The following is a 22,599-nucleotide window of genomic DNA, read 5'->3' as shown; positions in this document are numbered from 1 at the left end:
TCCATTTCTTTGCAATTTATCTAGACATTTTAATTCAAAATTTAATTTTTAATTAAGAAACTCATTCTTTATATTCACACAGTATGTTTCAGCCTACACAGCCAACATCAAGTGCATTAAAATTGTTTTGGTCAAACTGTTGCAATTTATGCACCATTAACACTTTTTATGATTCAATTCTGAATTCTGAAGTACAATCTTCCTTTGTGCATAGTGTATCTGTAACATACTGATTCTACTTTGAATGCAGTTGAATGTGTACTCACTTCTTTTGGTGCTGTGTGTGTTTTGTTCTGTTGTGTCTTGTGTAGTTAGACCGTTCTAAAGGGTTGGTTCTGTTTATATATGGTAGATAGGGGTCTGTGTGCTGCTGCCTATTATTTAATTCATGCAATGTTGCAAATATTGGATTTCACACACACACATACAGACAGCGTCATACGACGCCTGAAAGCCGGAACAGTGGAGCCAGAGGAGACAACCATTGCTAGGCAACTGCTTTGTAAACATGTTTCCCCAAAAATGTCCAACAACTGAACTACTGTTGACAGACGGTGTTTTCTGTGGGTAAACCTCAACGCTGTATAACGAGGATTACGAATGCAGGGTCCAACACCTCCATCATAACCCTGCAAGTCGTAGGAGACGACAAAAAAATGAGTCTCAAATCTGAGACAGTAAAATATGGTCACAAGTCCAACAGGACTCAAACATGAAAATGACTGCAATGGCGAGGGCCAGCAGCAATTGTAAATGATAGACCCATCCTCTCATCAGAGAGAGCACCCCACATCAACAAACCTGCAACTGTCTGTCATTAATAAAAATCTGGTTGTAAGCCCCAGATAGGTGCTATAATCCAAGATAGACTGGCTGACTGACGGTAGGTCATAATATGAGACTCAGACTCAGACTCAGACTCAGCTAGAATTAGAATTGAGAGTCTCGGGAGATGGCAGGTGAATGATGGAGAAGAGATGGCAAGAAAGGAATTAGGCTGTGAAAAGATGGTCATGTGTGCTGCAGTAAGATATCGTTATAAATCCGTTGCTAGGATAAGACTAGTGAAGACTGAGAACACTAGTGTGAGTGTAACAGTGAATTGTAAAGTGTGTAGATCAGCAATAGGGTTGTATTACTTGCAGTTCCAAGTTCAGTATATATGGTGTCAATAAATCCAATCATCCAATCCAAAACCCATCATGCACAACTCTTCAAATGTGACCATATATACATAACCTGATATTTGCAACACTGCTTGAATTAAACACTAGGCAGCAGCACACAGACCCCTATCACCACATATAAAACAGAATCAACCTGTAGAACGTTCATAACTATACAAAACACAAAATATTGAAACACACGCAGCACCAGAAAAGTAAGTACACGTTCAACTGCAATGAAAGTAGCATCAGCATGTTCCATACAAAAGTGTAGACAAAACTCATTATTGCACGTTACAGATACACCTGTCGCCACACATGTACCATGCATAAAGGGGAATTATACTTCAGAATTCAGGACTGAGTCATAAAAATTGTTATGATGGTGCATAAATGCAACAGTTTCACCAAAACAATTTTAGCGCACCTGATGACGGCCATGTAGGCTGAAACATATCATGTAAATATAAAGCATGAGAGTTCATTAAAAATTACATTTTGAATTAAAACTTCTAGCATACGTTGCATGAAAGACAGAAATGAACACATGGAAAAGAATGCAATGCAACAGGTTGCTGAAATACAACAGCTGTAAAGACACCAGAAACCTTTCAAAGCACTGCACACCTCTCTGTGACACATTGACTTTGGCACCTCAAGCATGGCAGTTCATGTAGAAGAGAATGATATAACACAAATCCTTGTCCAAGTCTCTCAGACTCATTCTGGGGAATTATATTCTTCCTCAAACAATCCTAAAATTTCAGTTACAGTTTTAAGTGTATTTACATTTTACATTTCTCCCAGACAGTAAAAATAACGCAACAATAAATATTACATAACCAGCAGAGCAGCATTTATCCCACTTAAACATGCAAACAAAGGCACAATGTAACAACATAAAATAATAATTACTGTTCAAACACAGCAATTTTTCAAATTAAGATATAGGTCATGAAAGATGCCAAATTTCAAAACTGAAAAAGTGTCATGAATATTGTTTTATATGACAATGACAATGACAGGAAAAAGGAGCATTATTGAAGGCCACTTAATGGGCCTAACAGTCCAAAATGCTTACAAGGTATGTAGTAAAATGACAATCACTGTTATGTATGTCCATTTAACCTCATATTTTGGCTGCGTAAGTGATTATTCATCTCTTACTGGCAAAATATTTCAGCATAATATGACCACTGAGATCTTATGCATAAAACAATTTAAAAAGTTAGTTTCCTATCGCACTGGGTTTGGGGTAGTGATAGCACTGCCGTGGAGAGTATGAGTGTCACTTGTTTCACCCGGACTGGAGCTGGATGTGGTGCAACCACCACCATCTGCGAAAGCATTCCCACTCCCGGTTAGTGTGTCATGGCGCTGGCTTGAGTTACTCAAGGTGTTGTTGCAAGAAGACTGGGAGGTGGGGTAGTTGGGTTTGGCATATGCTGGAGTGTCATCTGTGTGCAGGAAACACAACAATGTACGCATTACTTACTGCATAGATCCATAATAGAATAACCACAAGTCACAAGGAACTTTCTTACTTATGAAACACCAAACTTAAGAGATAATTGGATATAGGATGTTAACTGTTCTCATTTTGTGATTTCTATGGCATATTGTCATTGATTTCATTTGGAAGTAATTCTTTGAATATAAGGAAATACTGAAGAAATGAAGAGTACTATCTTCTGGAATGCAATGCCACGTAGACCAGTAGAATTCAACTCATATTTTGGAACATACTGCTTCCATCTTCACAGTTGGAGTAAGCCATGCAAGAAACCAGCAAAAGGCAGGCAGCAAGCACAGCATGCAATTTGGGGGAAATCAGGATCTAACAAAGGGCAGTAAGGAATGCAGACAGTCACCTTGAACTCCAGCCCTGAATATGGAGACAGTATGTTGATCAAAATTGTGAGTGGACTTACACTGGATTAGGGCCGTGCCATAGCTAAAGTGGTTACTCATTGGCTTCCCACCGCGGCAGCCTGGGTTCGGTCCCGGGTCCACTCAAGTGGGATTTGTGGTGGACAAAGTGGCGCTGGGATGGGTTTTCTCTGAGTACTTCGGTTTCCCTTGCCAATCTCCATTCCACCAATTGCTCCACAATCACCTTCACCTATCATCTTGGGCTGGTACAATAGGCCAGAAGTGGCCGCAGTACAAGGGACTTAGTCCCACCCCACTAGCAATAAAAAAATAATACTCTGGATTATATGATACATCCTAGAAGACAGTTCTCTTCACTGTCTCTGCTGTGGGAACTTCAAATCAAACATTTAAGAAATGCCTTCACAAAAGCAATAGATAAGTAGTTAGCAAAAAAGTATTTACCTATACAGCAAAAATTCCACATGTATTTACAAATTCTACAACAGTGGATAACACGCATTAGGTTGTCTGTCAACAATATACCATACGAAAGACCCATGACAACATGCATNTTCTAAAATCCTAGACACCAAAAAAAAATTTTTTTTTGTAGGCCTGCACAGTTTTGCATACATTACTGATTATAATCAGTTCAGCAGTAATGTATGCAAAACTGTGCAGTTCAAAAGTTCAGCATATATTTATGTTCTTTATTGGTGACAGATAAAGGTCAAATATATATATATATATCCTCTTATTTGACAAAAATGTTAAGAAAATTCTGCATTTCAAAGAAAGTGGACAGAAGAGCATTTCTTTATTTCTATTAAGATAGTGACCACTGTTTGTTTTGTTACATTAATGCATCTGTGTTTCCAAAGAATAAAACATTAAAAGACATCATGACTCAACATGATAACTAATTAGGATACAAAGTCCGTTAGGGAGTGACAAATTAACTCTGCTTCAAAAGATACTCAGCAGCAAAACAGATCAAAAGAGCACAGTACCCTCAAGACACTGCAGGGTGTACCAGTTGTATGGTTTCTGATACTTCGGCACAAAGAGATTCAACCTTTTAGTAATAGGGAAATATTAATGGAATGCTAGGAGGCAGTTAGGCCGGTCACGGTAGCCGAGCGGTCTGAGGCATGCACTGTCTTTGCTCGCTCAGAAGCCGGGATCATGGGTTCGAATCCCACTCAGGGCATGGATGTTTGTGTGCGTCTTTCTGTGTTTGTCTACAGGTAGAGGCCTTGCGATGAGCTGATCACTCACCCAAGGAGTCCTACCGTATGTGTAAGATCTAGAAAAACCGAAGTGAACGGAGTTCATGGAGGTAGGCCTAGGCCCACTGGGGCTGTAGTGCCAAGGAAAAGAAAAAAAAAGTAGGCAGTTAGAGATGTTTCATTCCTGATAAATAAAACATACCAATTTCTTCTCAAATTTGTACGTCAAGGTTTGTCATTATAAGAAGTGATGCACTTGCAAACAACACTGCAGAAATTTTAAAGTGACAGCCACTAATTTCCAGTGCTTTTCTTTCATAAACTCATGACAACAATGACAGGAGCAACATAGCTCAGCTTCTTGGGATCATTGGAGGAACATAAATGAACTTGAATATATCTGAGGAATTAGATCCTTTAATGCCAATGACAGGGACAAATGTGAGTGCAGACCTCCAGGAAGAATCTGTGGGAAGTTAAAAAGTTTAGTATTGACACAAAAAGTAAATTCAATTCACAAGTTAACTCTTCTTCAAATACAAATTTCCTGTGGCTGTCTCCTACCAAGAAATCAGAACTCAAAACTCACTTACTAGTTCCAATTTGCTCACTTGTGTGCTTCCGCCATGACTATTCCTCTCGTAACTGCCACCTTAGGAACTCTGCTCGCTTATATGGCTGAGGGACCGACACTGACGAACAGTAAACACATATCACATGGCCCCTACCCACTGTTGTTCTGTGATGTCACCACACACATGCAAGCTAATGGACATGCAGGACACGCATGTCACGTGACAGCTACCTACTGTTGCTATGTGACGTCACCGCTACTGCGCCAGCTTGCTCTACTGTTGCATGTGTGTATAGAGATGTTGCCTGGCAACGCGTTTATAAAATTTGCCATAGTACTTACTACTACACTCATGATATGGTGTACCTCATACTAGATTCATGAAAATCCCTGTGTTGTCCGAGATATAATAAGACAACCAACTGTTTTAGACATAAATAGTGAAACAGCAAAGAACATGTGTATAGCATTATCATCTCAAGGAGGTATTCCATATGAAACAAAATCTGTGCAACCATTCAGTCACTTTCTGACTCAACCATCACAGGTCACGGCATCTCCACTGAACATAATCATGCTGACACTCCTCTTTGAAGAGCTTACATACATGCATGTACATGCATTATATTCTATTAGCAAGATGGCTCATACCTCTATGTGTTTGGTTGAGGGAACTTCGTTCTCCTCTTTGGTGCTGCACTCTATGAACAGGAGGTCTGGCATGAGGTGGTCGTGCACAGCTATAGTTTGAATCTGTGCTGTAAGAAGGAGACACTGGCCGGCCACAGGCCACTGGCCCATTTCCACTGTTTCGTTGGTGGTAAGGGCGCCGAGGATGTCGACGGTTATTTCCCAAGTGTGAGCAACTCTGCTACACATGTCACAAATAAAAGAAAGTTTTACAACACTACACCATAAGCCCTAGCATAATGGAATCTGCGATGTCTTCACAGCTGTAAAACTGACCACATGTTACTGTTTGCCAAGCTGATGAACATTTACAGTGCCCCTTACTGTGCCCCAACTGCTCTGTTGTTTAGATTCAGTAAAATTCCTATTTAATGAATATCCAGGGAAACATTTTTTCTTATACTAAATCAAGGGTTTCTGAGTTATGCAAATTTATATCAAGAAACTGGCGTCTTCTTATAAGGCTTCAATATAATTATGATAAAATGTCTCTCCAAGTACAGGATATTCCAAATTATCTATGTGCGGACCATCCAGTTTGTGGATTATCCACATGCTTTAGTTGTTGTTAAGATGTTCAGTATATTCATCTGTTTGCCTACACATGAAAGAGCAGCTGCAAAGATTTTCATGAAATTTGATAATGAAAATTTTTACAAAACATAATGTAACAGTTATGGATGTTAAATAAATCAATCAATCAATCAACTATCAGGCCATTTAAAATTTTATTTACTCATACATTAGAAAATGTAATAACCAGTTTACATGAAGACTAACACATCTTTCTGCATGTATCCTGCCAACTATTTATCAGAGTGAAGAATAAACAAATCTGGTACTATGCAAACTTCTATACTCAACAGTAGCCATGATGTCTCAATCATACCCAAAGGATACCAGTTGATCTGTGTTTTTCCTGAGTAACAATGAATCTTCTTTCTGGCATCACACATAATTAGAGTATACTGAGTTAAAAATTATTTATATGCATATGCATGCTCACATATACACAAAACAACTAAAGGTAAAGCTATCCTTGTAACGGGCTGTGGAGGCCCATAGGATTATGACATGTCCAGGCTCCCACATTTGCTAGACAACCACCTCACAGATGGCAGTGAGGTCGTCAGCTTTAAGTGCCAGCTGCCCTTTAGCCCCAGAATGATTCCTGGTACTCATTTCTGTTAAAGTCTGAGTCAACCCCATGACAATTGTGTGGCTGGAAGGCTTTGGTTATTGAGAACTCCAATGACCTCACTGGGAAACGAACCCATGACTTTCTGGCTTGCAGCACAGTGCCTCAACCAACTATTCTACAGTTACATAATAAATATCTTATTAATTTAAAACATAATTGGTAACATATGAAACAAGTGATTAAAGAACTTCAGCCAAGAACAAAATTTCTTACACTAATGTGAGTGACCTACTAAACTGAAGACCATTAAATAATACATTGCTTATATTGCATAGGGGTCCACAGGGGAGCAGAAATAAAAACACTAAATACTGGGTTACACACAATGTGGGAACTCTAGATTGACTTTTTGCTGTGCAGTGAAGAGAAACTGTTCCAGCTCAAACTAACCTGTGCTTGTTGTGCCATCACTTCTGCTGTGTCAGCATAAAGGCAACTTGATTCACTACAAGAGCAGCAGGTGTCACTAGCATCACCACTTGAACAACTCGCATGATCATCATCCCAGGATCCTGCTGTTGTCGAGCCTTCCCCACCACCCACACCACCACCAGGGCTGCGCCACCTATGCTCACAGTCACTACTGGAGTCAGCAGCATCCCATTCACCATTTGGACCTACAAAGTACATACCCAGCTTTTCACATCTGTAGAAGGAAATCAATCTGTTTATCTGTCTTAATCAACATAGCAGTCTGTAGTCTTTATTAGTTTGCACTGATATATCAAGAAGTGAAATGCAGTTATCAGTCAGTCTCTCACTAACCAACATGCTCAAATCCTTAGATTCAAAATTTTATGTTATCCTTTCACAGATGGTCCTAAACATTAGTATGTTATATTCACCCAAATCCACAGGCACCCCCTGCAGGTGTAGCCTGGCAGCTAATGATTCACCTGCCAGGCTTGGAAGTGATGACTGAATCCCCCGATCCATTGCACTGTAACCTACATGTTGCTTCAACTCACCTGAAAAAGAATATGACAACAAAATACAATCTCAAGAAACAAAAGATCATATAATCTGCAGGATTTTTAATTCATTACTACCTCTGATTAATTTCTAAGTTTGATATTTTTCTAGCATTCTGCTTTCACTAATGGAAAGAAGCTAATGCTGAGAATACTGACTTGAGATGACTGCAAACGAACATTAAATGGGGAAAACATTAAATTGAAATTGAATATTATACGGCGATTTCAATATACTGAAGAGTACCTTATCTGTACTCATACACTGCAATGAGAATACTTCCTAATGACTGTTAAGCCAGTAAATGGCATGGTGAATGATAAATTTCCAACTTAAAGAGTCTCCTGACCAGCGACTTTCAACCAGTGTCCTGTGAAGGTAAAGCAGGTGTGCCACAAGAGTTTGGGGGAAGGTCAAAAACAAGCAAGAAAAAACTTATGAATAAAAAATTAAGGTAACTTAGAAGTAATGTATATTTTTCATAAAAGGTTGATAAAAATTAAAACAATACCAGTGTAACAAAAAGTTATGGAGGTAAAATATTTCTGTCCCTAATGTTCCTGATACCAAAACAACTCTCCAATCTACTATTACCACCCCACCATTCACCCTTGTCAAGCCACCAGTGTCAGTTTTAAGTCAGCTGTTGTTCAGACTGGGTGTATTATTCTGTGTGAGTTTGTGCTATTGCATTTTTTTACTTCTATTTTGTTTTAGTTTTTTATGAATGAAGACCATTTTTACTTTTTAGGGCTTATTGGACAAGGACAGATTCATAATTAAAAAATGTAAGTTAGATGATGACAATGCATCAAGTGTGGCTGGCACTAGTTGTGGCAGTTTCACACACAGTACAGTTAGTGTTAGTTCTAAAACCACTGTGTGTCAATATAATTAAGAATACTTGTCATCTGGATTCATTTTGCCCGGAAAAGAATAACCACGTCCTAAGTATATTGTTTGTGGTGAGAAACTGGGGAAGGATGCTATGGTTCCAAGTAAGCTGAAAAGACACCTTCATGCAAAGCACTCATATTTATGAAAGAAACCAAATTAATATTTTAAAAGGTTTATAGCTAATCACTCATGCCAGGCTAAACAGTGGACCAAAGTCACAACTATTTCTGAGAAGGCTCAAGAAGCAAGCTATGCCACTGTCAAAATCATGGCAGAAAAAGATTAAATCATGTACAAGTGCTGAGTCAGTAATTTTACTAGCATGCTGTCAAATTGTAATATAGTAAACCCTGACTTAAGCAGACCATTTATTAAAAGGAATTTGACTAAAATGGAAATATTTTCAGGTCCTGTGATTTTGGGGATGAAAAAGATGTTAAACATCCTGGATTAAATGGAAACTGTCTAATGAGGAAATCGAAATCAGACTAAGCCTTTATGCAGAAAATTTCCGGTCTTCCAAAATGCATCATTTAGAAGAATTTTACACATCCTATACATTTTAAAGAATTTTGTTTCTGTTTTGTTTTTCACTGTATGTTGTAGAGTCATTTGCTGGCATACTCACCTGCTTGGTTTACCTAAGTTTTAATTTATGCTGTTTTCATTGTTTCTAAAGAGAGTGAAACACAAGATATTTACCTGCAATCTGCAACTGTGTTGGACAGTTTTGCTGGTACTCATTATCACCAAAGATACGCTGGCATCCCTGTTGCCCTTGCTGCTGCTGTTGTGCAGTATATGGCTGATACAGATTCGAGTGTACACTAGGGTTGCTGCTCCCCCCAGTTGAGGTGGCACTACTTCCAAAACCTAAAGGGAAGCTGGGTACCTGGAAAAGAATACCATGAAATTACCTTAAACTCCACAAAAGCATTCCTTTCTTAGGGGATGTGGGAACTGCCCACATTCAAGCAAGTGTGACAACGCAAGCGTCATTGCTCAGCAACCGCTGTTTACTCGCTTCTGCCTAGCAACCGTTGTTTACTTGTCGTTGCTAAGCAATGACGCTTGCGTTGTCACACTTGCTTGAATGTGGGCAGTTCCCACAGGTCTATAACTCGTTTCAGAAAATTTTCTTACATTTTTATAGAATGTTTTACAATGTCCATTCTCTGAACTATATTTTATTCAGAAAACATTTCAGGAGTTTAGAGGGCTGCATTCTTCAGCTGATTTTTTATTCTCTTGTTATTGCATTTTTTGTTTTTCTGTTTCTTCTGGCAACAAATGGAACTTAACCCAGAAATTAATCATTTGTTAGGTACCAGGGCAATAAGGCACATTGCCTTTCCTTCATTACTAAGTGTACATACAGGTTCACTAGAGTTTAGAATATTTCTTATATGTTTACTATATATATTACAGAAACATACACTTCATTGTTCTTTTCACCATGCTGTCTGGGTGTTTGTATCTGTCCTCCTGTCCAAGTTCCTTCCTTACTCATTGCTAATTCTTAATTGCTCTGTCTCCTAGTACCTCCTGTGTAAAAATACTGTCTGCAGCTTATGACTGTCTACTGTCAATCATTTACAACCCACTGATAAAGTTAGTTTAGTATTCTTTCCAAAGTTAATACAAAACAAATCTATCGCTCAATTTGTTATTTGAAATATATGTGCTTTTGTTGTAAGAATGGTCTCATGTTTCATATCTTGATTCACAAATCATCTGATGAAAGCTTCTTAACAGACATAACAACTAATCAAAGTCTTCTCAAAAGGGGGCAAAGTTGGAATTTCTGCTATCATTACTTCCCACACTACCAGGTGCACCATGTTCTGTGAAACTTAAAACAACCTTGATTAAGAGCGCTGCAGTCTCACTTGCTACTTCATTTGCTAAAGGTGATACCAGTCTGCCCTGAGTGTGAGAATGCTGAGCTCAGAATGTCATATAAGCAATACAACCAGTACATCTTCCCCAAAATAGAAGTGGCTTCATGGCACACACCAATCTAATGGTTGGCATAAAAGATTAATATTCAGAGAGACTCAGGTTCAATTTAAGTTGATGCCACAAGAAAATGACAACAGATCCAACGCTTATAATGTCATGTATGTCACACGTATCTCAGTCAACAGAATGAGCATGACTGATGAATATGGGGATGAGGCATAACAGCCACGGAATACCTTATTCAACATATGCTGTAACATCACGAATGCTGCATTTTGTCCATAAATGTATTCATCCATGATTATTTCCATAAACAGAAATAACTGACTATTCTTTGCAACGTACATGAAGTGTTTCCCATGAGTTCGGAAATGGATTTTCAAATAGAGTAAACCCTTAATAATTCAGTAACAGTTAATCCAGATCAAAATAATAAGAGCTGTTCACAGTTTAGTACACACATGGCATTCAGGATGGCAGATCAGTCAGTTGTCTGTTCAGACAAAACTTGACAGTTTCATCAAACCTGCATTATTAGATTCATAAACAAGTACAGATCAGTCAGTTGTCCGTTCAGACAAAACTTGACAGTTTCATCAAACCTGCATTATTAGATTCATAAACAAGTATAACTTCTGGGTCTTCTATCAATGAATAAATGAACTGTCTTCTTACAGTGTTTAAATAAAGGCTCTACAATGATATTCTTTTTGTTTATTTTCATCAGCACTACACGTACTTATATCATTAACTTTTTCATGTATTTCTGTTCTGACTTTTCTTGTCTCTTAGGGCTACCTTCTGCTTCACTAATCCAGATTATTGCTTAATCTTCCCTGCAATTACTCTGGATAATGAAGGCTTACTGTTTGATTTAAATTAATTTCATGCTTTTATGTTTAAAGGATTATAAAATAACAATGCAAACATCATCAGGAACTGGGAATGAATAAGAAGGAACACACAATGTGTGGGACATGTAGCATGCTTGAGTAGGGCCACGGATAAAATATTTTGGTTACAAAACCTAGTGGGAAAATCAGAAAATGATGTTAAAATTCTAGCATAACATGCAACTCTGCTACAGGATGCTAACCGGGGGAGGATGTTGCTGAGGTGGCAGCAGAGCATAGCGGCCAGAGTTAGCACCACAGCCGTCACCTCCGTAATTGTTGTAGAGTGTAGCGTCGCCACCAGCACCATTTCCTGGCACCCAGCCAGTTGAATAACAATTATTGCTCCCACAACTACTGCCTCCTCGTACTGGAGGGAGAGGGGGTGTGGGCCCTGCAATGTAACAGCCATTTTGCAAACAGTTTTTTCTTCTGGACTTTTTATTACACATTCCTCATGCAACTTATAATATACCCATTAAAAACGACATACATGAATTGTGTGTCTGTTGGTTACATAATGATACCATCAGCATCTTATACTAATGTAGATGTAATAACTGAACACAGGTACGTCCTCATCAGTTTGTTATGTAGGCTCTTATAATTCATCAGAAAGTCACTATGATACTGATTATACATAAAAGTTAACTCATTATAGGCTGTATTCATTACATTGGACTTACTGTATCAATTTGTTTTAGGTGCCATACTCTTCTATATGTTTAAATGTATTTCACAGTACTGATCCATTCTCATTTCCTTTCAAAATTTTACTTGTGTTGGATCCAACGATACAACGCACGCAGCCACAAGAGTAGAACACATCACAAGACATAATATACAGACAACATTAGAAACATAAGAAGAACGACCCCCAAGTGGACGATCAATAATACACACGAATTTAAAAATATGATGTATGAGATAATAGGTTTTAACAAGTTTTTAAATACATACACTTTATTATTATATAAGGACATATACAAATTTAATATTACTTGTAAATGGACATATAAAGGCAAGCAGTGAAATGGTTGACGGATCGATACACCTGAAGATGGCAGAAGTGATAGATGGGATTGTATGCACCTGAAGACTGTTAATATATACACAATATGAATATACTGCCATTCATTAAGAGTGCAGTGAACCAGGATCTTTAATCAATATTGTGGTTAAAATACTCCTCCAGTGAGTAAAATGAATTTAGGAGTAGAAATATTTTAAAGATAATTTAAATTGTTTAATATCATGAGCTATGTTCTTATGCAAGGAGGGAGGCTTTTAAAAAACTTGATACCAAAATAATATGTTCCTTTATGGAATGCTGACAAATTGCATGTACGATAGTGAAGGTTATTATTGTGTCTTGTATTAATGCTCAGGATCTGAGTGTTAGTTTCAATTGTTCTCTGTTTTCGGCCATAAATAACAAGCAAGAAAATATATACTTTGATTGGAGGGGCAAAATTTCAGTTTTCTAAACAATTCCCTACAAGAGTTGCTTTTCCTAGAATTAGTGATGATTTTAATTATCCTTTCATGGATCCTAAAAATAAGAATACTTTGGGGAGACTTCCCCAGAAGATTAAACCATAGGTCATTACAGAATGAAAGTATGAGAAATAAATAATCTTCATTGTTTCCTGTGACATACAAGGCTTTATGGTCCTGACTGTATAACAGGTACAGCTAAATTTAGTCATGAGCCAGTCAGTGTGTTCTTTCCATGACAACATATTGACAATAATTAATCCAAGAAATCTGGTGTTGGTAGACTTGGCAAGCTGATTGTTGCCACGGACATTGTGTATATCCATTCTCTGGCTATTCTTAGTTGTAAAATGTATAAAATAAGTCTTATCAAGATTTAGTGCCAATAAATTAGCTTCAAACCAGTCATTTATTTCTTTGAAAGTTTCAGTAATATTATCATAATTTACAGGGCGGGAATTAATATACTTATGCTAGTATCATCTGCAATAAGGACAGGTTTCAATTTGCTGTCTACAGTATTTGGCAAGTCATTCATATATAAATGAAACAGTAAAGGTTCCAAAAAGTGTTTTATATTTAAAGGTAATTAAAAGGAATAACTCAGACATTGTTCTACTGCCCATGTTAACTTATTACAGATGCACTTTTGTGAGAGATTCTTTATTGTAAGGCAGTGTGCGACATCATTATTTACATATATAAACACTGTGACAAGATGCCAAAAAACAACTCTGGAGTCACTGACACATCCCAGAAATGTCCTGCTATGTAATGATTTGTAAATCCCACTGATCCACAACAAAGCTATATTAAGAGAGCCAGCAGGAGCCAGAGCCAGACTTTGAGCACATAAACATTACAGCAGTCCCCATTACAAGAGGGTATTATCAAGCAACAGGTATGTGACAACATGGCAGACTGCAAAGGCTTGAATGTGCCGTAGTTACTTGCAGGTTGTGAAGAGAAATAATAAGTGTTAACAACAAATTATGGACTTCATGAATTAAATTGTGCAACCTACAATATACAATGATCCCTACTCGTGTCATGTTGAGAGATTCTGTTGAACTTACAGGACTTTTCTTCCATAATGCTGCGCCCACAAATTATGATGTACATAGTGTTCAAACAAGAGATGGAGAGTATGGAGTGCTGAATGAAAGGATAGATGAATGGTGACTAGGAAAGGATTTAGAAAGAAGCAAACATGGCCTAACCAAGGTAATACCCTGGCATTTACCTTGATGGACTGAACTGTAATTCCAATTCAACATATCTTGAATACAAGACTAGAGCATTACTACTGGACCATCCCACTCAAATATCCAGCTTCAATTTTGAATTATACAACTTAACATAAAGGATTCCCTCTTTTAATAATTTCTTCAACAAACACTGCAACTAGTTTAAATTACCCCAGATGATAAGACTGTATGGTCACTTTATTCATTTACTTTAGAAATACATGAACTGCTTACCACTGAGTGTTGTTGAATGGGAAAGGACGAGTGAAGGAGGAAGTGACTGTGACCTATTTGGGAGATACTAATCTAGCATTTTAATGAACATATTGGAGGAATTCATACAAAGAACAAAATATCAGACTGCAAATCTGAACTGGGTACTTTCTGATGCTAAGCAGATGCATTACCACCATGGCCAATGACCTGGGTAGGAAAATTGGGACAGGAACCCTACAGTCATGAAGTGGTGGTCAGGGATCTCCGTGTATGGAGATTTGAATGCTGTACCACAATATTTCCAGAGGACACAAATTCTGATAAAACGAGGCCAAGTTACCATACCTACCTAGTCTTCTGCCCAACAAACAGCAGGGGCTTCTGCATGGGGGGGGGGGAAGTAAACCATTAAAGTGACTATTCACTTCACTTCTAGTACCAAGGTTCCTATACCTTCACCTCTCATATGCCCTCACCTTCTCTTGTTTGGAAACAGTCTATTGATACATTCACTCCTGTATGTATCTCAAGACATGATAACCCCAAATGGGGAATTCATTTTGCACTCAAAAATGCAAGGCTAACTATAGAGAATATGAATATAAAAGGTATCCTGGTTAAACTGCATATTCTAAACTGAAACAAACACCTATGCATGGTATGTGAGCATATGTCAAAGGACGGGAACTGACACTCAACCTGCATAAATGTAACATCTATGATGTTACTGGAATTAATACAAGTATATGCTAAGAAATTTATCCAGAAAATATTGTTTATAGTTCTCTTAATAACAATACCAATGAAAATTACAACACTTAAGTAAAACTTATTTTAATTTGTTAACAAAAAGAGACATATGAAGAATAACAAACTTATGGAAATAATCTGTTTATTATCACAGCTTTGAAATGTATCCTGCAATGGAAATGGCCAAGGTCTTACATACCAGTCGTACTCTCTCCTGCAGAATGAATTGTGTGACACAAAGGGGTGCCCTCTCTAGAGCAACTGCTGCGTTTCCCCAGGAGTGGACTGTTGGGGTTGAACCCCTGCCCACTGGGCTGAAAATTTGGAGAAACTCCTCTGTTACTAGCATTACCTGGATTGGGATTGGAATTTGCTAACTGCAACAAAAATATGAAAGGCTTTGCAGTGGGCGGTTACTATTTTCTACATATATTACCATATTTGCTTGGATCTAAAGCATATGTAACTCTTACTCTTAAACCACTTGAAGAACCATGGGTTATCTTGGATTTGCATAATAAGGATATGCATAAATGATACAAATTCCGTCCCAAGTGCAAACAATATATTATGTGTCCTTGATCTTGTTCCTTTAGGACACATAATATTGTAACGTGTTTACGTTACCGAAGACGCCGTAGAGATGGTTAATTGGTTTATTTAACAATCTACAAATAACGGCTACAATTACTTATCACACAGTTGCGGGGTTTCACACTTTATAACCCTGAGCGCATTAATCTGTTAACACTGTTGCGGGGTTTCACGACTTATAACCCTATGCGCAAATCAGTTCACTCTGTCTTCAGTAGTCTACACGTTTACAGTAGGGGAGCTATGTATCGCGGTATCACACGCTCCCAATTACACAATCGCACACACGTCCGGTTCTTCTTTCCGCGACGGCTGCTATACTCCAACTGTAGTCGGCTGACTGGAGAACTGTTGATAACACACACTCGTAGGCTTGCTCGGAACTATCTTCGGCGATGGCCATGTTATAACTCGGTGGCTGTCACAGTACAAATCAAGTCGCCGACTGCTACAGTAGAACTCTGCGGTAGCCACATTAGAACTGACTGGTACCAGCTGTGCAGCTTACTTATATAGCTGCAGTGCTTGCCAGTTGCGTAATGAGTGCCACGTCATCCTGTTACGTCACCGCTGTTGACTCGCCTTGCATAGTTACCAGGTTGCGGGGGCTCGGCTATTTTCGGCTCCGCTCGGCTCTCTTCGGCTCCGCTCGTGACGTCACCGCGCATAGCTGCCAGGATGCGGGGTGATTACTCGCCTATTACGCGAGCGTTACGTTACCGCTGAGGGGTGGGAGGGGAGCGCTGACTCACCCACCGCGTCACTGCTGGTGGGGGGGGCTCGGCTTTGCACAACATGTCACACTATATTGTTTGCACTTGGGACGGAATTTGTATCATCATTATATCATTTATCGTATGGAGTGCAACAGGATGCTTAAATATAATATTGTAAAAAGGATATGCATTACTGTAACAACACTTTCATGGTATTTTAACTACATAATGCTTAGAGATCACAAGGTATTTGCTTAAATACATTCAAGATGAAAATACTATACAAATGACTGTTGCACTTCCCAAAGCACTGGAAAATTTGTGAAACCCTTGCCGGAGGGGGGGGGGGGTTGATCTGTTGCACTCTAAAGCTGTGCATATGGTAGCTCATACATTCTGTATTACTGCATAAAGTTGCAGTATCAAATTAGTTAATGTATTTAATTATTACATTTCTGTTTGGGAGAACAAAGACCAGCAGAAGGAAGGCAAATAATATTAGAATATCTGCTTTCTGTGAGTAAAGATAGAATAATATGAAACATCAGGCAGTATATTATATTTGCATTTGTTGTAAGAATTACAGTACAGACTTTTAGGTGACCATGAACTGTGCAGAATAAAACACAGAACTCTGGTAGTTTGAAGACTTTCATATTTGGCATTGGTTACTTATCTGCGTTTTTTCTTGACTACCATATTTTATCTTCATCAAATAGTAATACACCATGAGAATCTTAATAGTATGCATCCTGCTGTGTGTCATAAACAAGGTACATAAAATATATACAAAAGTATGCAGTCTACAGGGACCTAAACTCAACACATAGAAAGATGATATAGATATATGAGACATAATGAAGAAAGGTCTACAGATGAACGATATATTTACAGATGTGCGTAACCCCCATATTTGACATTCTAGTAAAAACACACACACACACCAAATAACCCCACCCCTTCCCCATCTCTTCAACCACTCACATTATCCTCCCACTATCTCATACCACTTGACTCTATTCACACAAATCCATATATACAGATACCCCGCAAACGAGTAGTCTAGACCAAACTGATAAAACATAGCGACAGCATCAACACAGGGAGCAGCCCGTACACACATCATCACAAGAAAATCCAATATATGTAAGTACATATACTTAATAACTTAATAATAAGTTTAATAGCAACACATTCAAAAGCTTCTCCTCATAATAATTAAAAAACTGTTACAGATCACTCCAAATATACAACCTGTTGGGTGACATACAGAATAACAAGTATTAGCTCCACAAGACAATAGTAAAGTCAAGACCTAACGTATGTGAGAAGATCCCAATACACAGGTGATCCACATTACAGTCGCTTCTACCACCAGAAAATCACATAAACACGTAGTGGTCATGAAGTTTTAACAAGACTTATTGCAAAATACTTCACTTCCATTGTAGCACAATTTTAATTTTTGTTTTAACCTTTAGTCTCTAATTCTTTAATTTTCATTACCTGAGTACTTAATATTTTAACCGAAAGAAATAATTTATGCATTTAAGAACTCTCAAGTGCACAATAAGGATCCTTATTGAAGAATTAGATGTAAATTGTTAGATGCAATTCAACAACTGAGTCTGGTATCATTGTACGCCTGATGATGACCCAGTACACGGGTCGAAACAAGTAGCGTCAATAAAAGCAAATGTTGATACGATAGTGTCTACTTTGTTTTCATTACAAAATATTGTTGTGTAGACTGCATACTTCTGTATACATTTTATGTACACCATGAGAAGGCTAAAATTTTCTCTTGAAGAACACACACTGAGCTTACAGCTGTATTCCTTGTTAATGTGTTAACATAAAAATAAACACACATTACATGTAGTTGTTACATATGGTATATGTATTTTACCACATACATTGTGGCTGCATTCCTACATGAAACATTACAGTGAAAATTGGCATATAACTTCTGGTAATTTTCAATTGTGACAACATAAGAAGTATAAAGTATTATATAAAACTTTCATATAACACTCACTGGTACAAGTAGTCTACTGCTAGGGTTACTGTCACTGCTAGCTGCAGATGGTGGGGGATGCTCAGGTGGTGGGGGTAGAAACTCAGCCCAATTGGGCAATGCAGTCTGCCCCTGGGCTTGCTGTCCCCCACCACTGTTAACGGCAGTGTGGGAAGGAGCAGAGAATTTGCGGCATCCTGCCACTGATGCTGGTTGTACACGTCTCATAGGCAAACCGCTGTCATCTGGAACACAAACTAACATCAGGAGTGAATATGATACAGATCCATACCAGGAGACCACCTGTATCATTTAAACATATATAATGAAGTCAAAAGTTCATGTACACTAGGTAGTAAGAATATGGCATGGATATTTATTCTCACCTATATATACACTTCCTATCTCTGAGCTTGGGCTACTACTTGATTTGTTCCCAAGTTCTGGGTTTGTATCCAAACTTGAGAGATCTGGCTTTACACATGAATCACTTGAGCTTGATGTCTTGGCTTCACCCCCTCCTGGGGCACCCATGGCAATGGGTACAAATAGGTGACTGTTATCCTACAAAGAAAAACCTAATGAAATTACTGCAGTAAGGTGGTAGAAATAAATATACATGACAAAAATATATCATATTTAATGCTGAATGTTTTGCATTCTTCTTTATAGTCCAGTAATACAACCAACATCATATCATAATAGTGCCAAAACACTTAATATGAACCACCACAAAACACAGCTATATCCAAACTTACCCAAAAGGAACACCGCAGAAACTTCAGAAACTTATTAGAAAGTTTTTCAAACATTACTTTGTAAATAGATTAATTATAATAATTTACAAATGTTTTCACAAATCCATGCACATCATAATAATTGTTAAAGGATATAATATTTTATATCTATGACATTGTAATAGTACTTTTTATGTGTATTGATAATGATCTATGACATTGTAATAGAACAGGCTTGAGCCAAGTCGGATCATGTGGGATTTGTGGTGAAAAATTTGGCACTGGGGCAGATTTTCTTGGCATATTAAGTCTCCACTGCCAATTTTAATTCCAACAACTACTCTGTATTCATTAACAATCATATTACAGATGATGTATAATCTTAATAATCAAATAACCAACTTAAAGAAACATACCATGTTGTCTCTTCTATGCATGGAGTTAATAAGTGTTGTAGTGGCATATGGTGCTGGAATATCTGGTTCCTTTGTCCTGCAGTTGCTGTAAAATGTGGTAAGATTTCTTGTGTCCACCTCAGCATAGTCTGTAGCAGAAGAATTTAGGTCCTGATTTGTTGCCTGGTTGTTGAGCAACTTGGTCTCTACACAGATCCCACTGGAGTCCTCATTAGCGGGCCGCCACCCTCTATCAATCCATAGTGTCTCTTTCCCATTCATCAGGTTTAGTTGTGATATGTCATTCGCATTTACTACAGGAACTGAAAAATCACCAGAAATAAGCCCTTATTTTCACATCAGAATAGAGGCACAGATTTTGCAGTATGAACAATACTGGCAATGTGAGTAAGAAGTTGTGACAAGAATTTTATTTTGAATGGTTCATAGCATAGAGGCTAGCACATATTATTACTAATAATTATACAATACAGCAATGTATTTGTGCATAATTATGATCAGTAAAGCGTTCCACTACTTCAGACTAGTCAGACTTAACCTCACACTTCAATCTCTAGTCATATTTGTATCTTCTAACACCCCACATAATTTTCATGGTAAGCCTGTTTTCTGATATATCACCATTTTTATTTACAACCATTCTTCAGTCTATCAAAATGAATAAGTATTCGATGTCATACATCACATAATATTCTTAACACTTTAAAGAATGGACTATGGGTATAAACGTTGTGGTAACATGTCACACCAAATTTCTGTCTCCTCATTCTCAGGTCTAGTGCATTATAAAGTGGTGTCATGTCCACTGGATTATACACACCATTAAGATGCCCCAGCTCCTTGCTGAGAGCCTGACGTCTCCGTAAATACAGCATGCCAACAAAACCCAGAACTAAGGTCAGCACCGTTCCACCAATCAGAAGAAGGAACCATGTCTCACGCACAACACTACTGCCATCCCCACCTTCACTGGGATGAGCCCTGTACAACAACACTTCAACTGGATAAAGCTGTATGAACAGATATTCAAACCGTTACCAGCCTCACTTCACCCTCTGCTGAAGATCCAGATTGCTTAAAAACATTTAATTTCTTTCTCCAGTGATGAAGAAAAATACAAGCACAAATGATGAACAGAAATAAGGAACTTATTATACAGTCTATCACATCACACACGACAATATGTTTCATAAAAATGTAACCATTATGAGACAATCTAAAGAATTTGAACTAACATAATGTAATCTACCAATGAACAGAAAATACATCAAACTCAAGGAATCTAATTAACAGTTAAGTGGTGGTAACAAATGCACACACGTTCCAGAAAAAGAATTAAGTTATGAAGTTATGAAATAGTAATCATACAATATAATGATATAATTTTTTTACAGTTTCCACTAGTTTTCATTATCACTATATTACAGCTGTCAAGACAGAATCCGAAAGTCTCATACTGTCATATATATAATTTTAATACATATTAAATCACTTATACAGAAATCTTCTGTGTGCTATGTTCAATGTATATGCCAAATTGCACATGCCTAGAGACAAGGTTCATTGTTTATTGCCATCAAACAGAAATTTAAATACAGAAAATGCAGGACTGGAACAAAACATGATAAAATCTGGAAACAGGTTAGATGGGAAATTTCTGTATTAATGAAAATACATGATGGCTAAACTTGAGAATTACTGGCTACCTCAGATTTTCGTGAAGACTTACTTACCCAGCATTGACCTTTCTCCTACATAAAAGCAGTCTTGTTCACTGACTCATCATAATTTGAAAAAACATTAATATTCCCAAATGTCTGTTAAAAGTTTGCAGGGTAGATATAATTTGTCACTAACCATACAGATCTAATAGAATAGACAAAAAGACTGCTAAGTTACAGCCCAATATAGTCTATCCACAGGGACACATTCTGAAAACTTCAAAATATGTTTCAGGAGCCATCTTTTGTTTAATGTCTAACTGGTAGGTTTACCAGTTGGCCCAACTGCAGTGGTGGCTCATGACTGTGAACTACTTTATTTGTGCAAACGCATAAAAATCAAGTTTCTAGAATTATCTTATGATAAAACAAGTATTAAAAAAACTGGGATCATCCTTACTTCAGTACTCTGATACTGAGGAAAATAGGACAACTCACCTTGGAGGGTATTGGTGCAGTAGTGATGGGTCCATGACAAGAGGTACTGGAGCTGATAAGGGCCCCAGCCCTACGTGAGTATATGCCACAACCCGCGCTGTGTAGGAACCTCCAGTGGTCAAGTTGTTAAGGAGAACTGAAGTGGTTGTGGCATTCAGAGTCATCTGAGCCAGGATCTTACTGCTGTTACCCTTAATCTGAATCTGCAACAGGACACAGAGTCCATGAACACAACATATGGGTCCTCAACATCTTGTTAACTGTGCATATCATGCTGTTTGAAACTAACAGACCAACAAGAAAACATGCAGTTCCCTCCTTTTCAAATGCGAAGGCATGGGTGATCCCCACAGATGTTCAATGGCCCTGACTAGCAGCAAAATTTTACATCTTAACTCTTTGACTGGCGCGAAGGGTATTTAAATCCCACCCCTGTACTGGCAGGCCCTTTAAACCTTATGTCGCTAAAATGCATGTTGTTACTTTTTCCTAAACAATTTCAACAAAAATTGGTTTTTAAAAACGAAATTTTTAGGAACTAATTAAAATACAATATTTTATGCAATAAATGCTTTTCCACACCTCTTTATTTGTTTTTCTTCGTGTGATAAACATTGAAACATGAAAGTTTGCAGAGAGCCACACCACAGCCTGCACACATGATACTTGTTTCTTTTCTAACCTTGTGATTAGCACTCACGCGACACTTTCTCAGGGCACCATTCTTCTTATTGTTACTGTTAGGAACATGGACCATTTTGTGAATTTTCAAGCCACCCTCTAGACGATTT

The 22,599-nt window shown here is 37.9% G+C and overlaps 1 protein-coding gene across 6 annotated transcripts in view; it reads right to left on the bottom strand.

Annotated features, from left to right (window-relative positions):
• LOC111864892 (protein sax-3) overlaps positions 1-22,599 on the bottom strand; it is a 52,063-nt gene that overhangs the window by 13,943 nt on the left and 15,521 nt on the right. Inside the window, exons 10-21 of one of the 6 annotated variants that reach the window (XM_023852483.2) lie at positions 21,809-22,011; positions 20,470-20,630; positions 19,650-19,951; positions 18,883-19,060; positions 18,518-18,753; positions 15,369-15,546; positions 11,663-11,853; positions 9,307-9,496; positions 7,581-7,703; positions 7,126-7,352; positions 5,496-5,715; positions 1,064-2,623 (exon numbers count right to left, since the gene is read on the bottom strand). In XM_023852483.2, coding sequence (XP_023708251.1) covers positions 2,403-2,623; positions 5,496-5,715; positions 7,126-7,352; positions 7,581-7,703; positions 9,307-9,496; positions 11,663-11,853; positions 15,369-15,546; positions 18,518-18,753; positions 18,883-19,060; positions 19,650-19,951; positions 20,470-20,630; positions 21,809-22,011 — 2,430 coding nt within the window. In that variant the 3' untranslated portion in view covers positions 1,064-2,402. Of the gene's footprint in view, positions 1-1,063; positions 2,624-5,495; positions 5,716-7,125; positions 7,353-7,580; positions 7,704-9,306; positions 9,497-11,662; positions 11,854-15,368; positions 15,547-18,517; positions 18,754-18,882; positions 19,061-19,649; positions 19,952-20,469; positions 20,631-21,808; positions 22,012-22,599 lie in introns of those variants that run through there. The other 5 variants (XM_033751614.1, XM_033751615.1, XM_023852485.2 and 2 more) reach the window with 5 other exon arrangements.

Source organism: Cryptotermes secundus, unplaced genomic scaffold (genome assembly GCF_002891405.2).
Source record: "Cryptotermes secundus unplaced genomic scaffold, Csec_1.0 scaffold2066, whole genome shotgun sequence".
In the NCBI taxonomy this organism is placed as follows: Eukaryota; Metazoa; Arthropoda; class Insecta; order Blattodea; family Kalotermitidae; genus Cryptotermes; species Cryptotermes secundus.
Note: the sequence above shows the minus strand (reverse complement) of the source record. Positions and strands in the feature narration are given on the sequence as shown.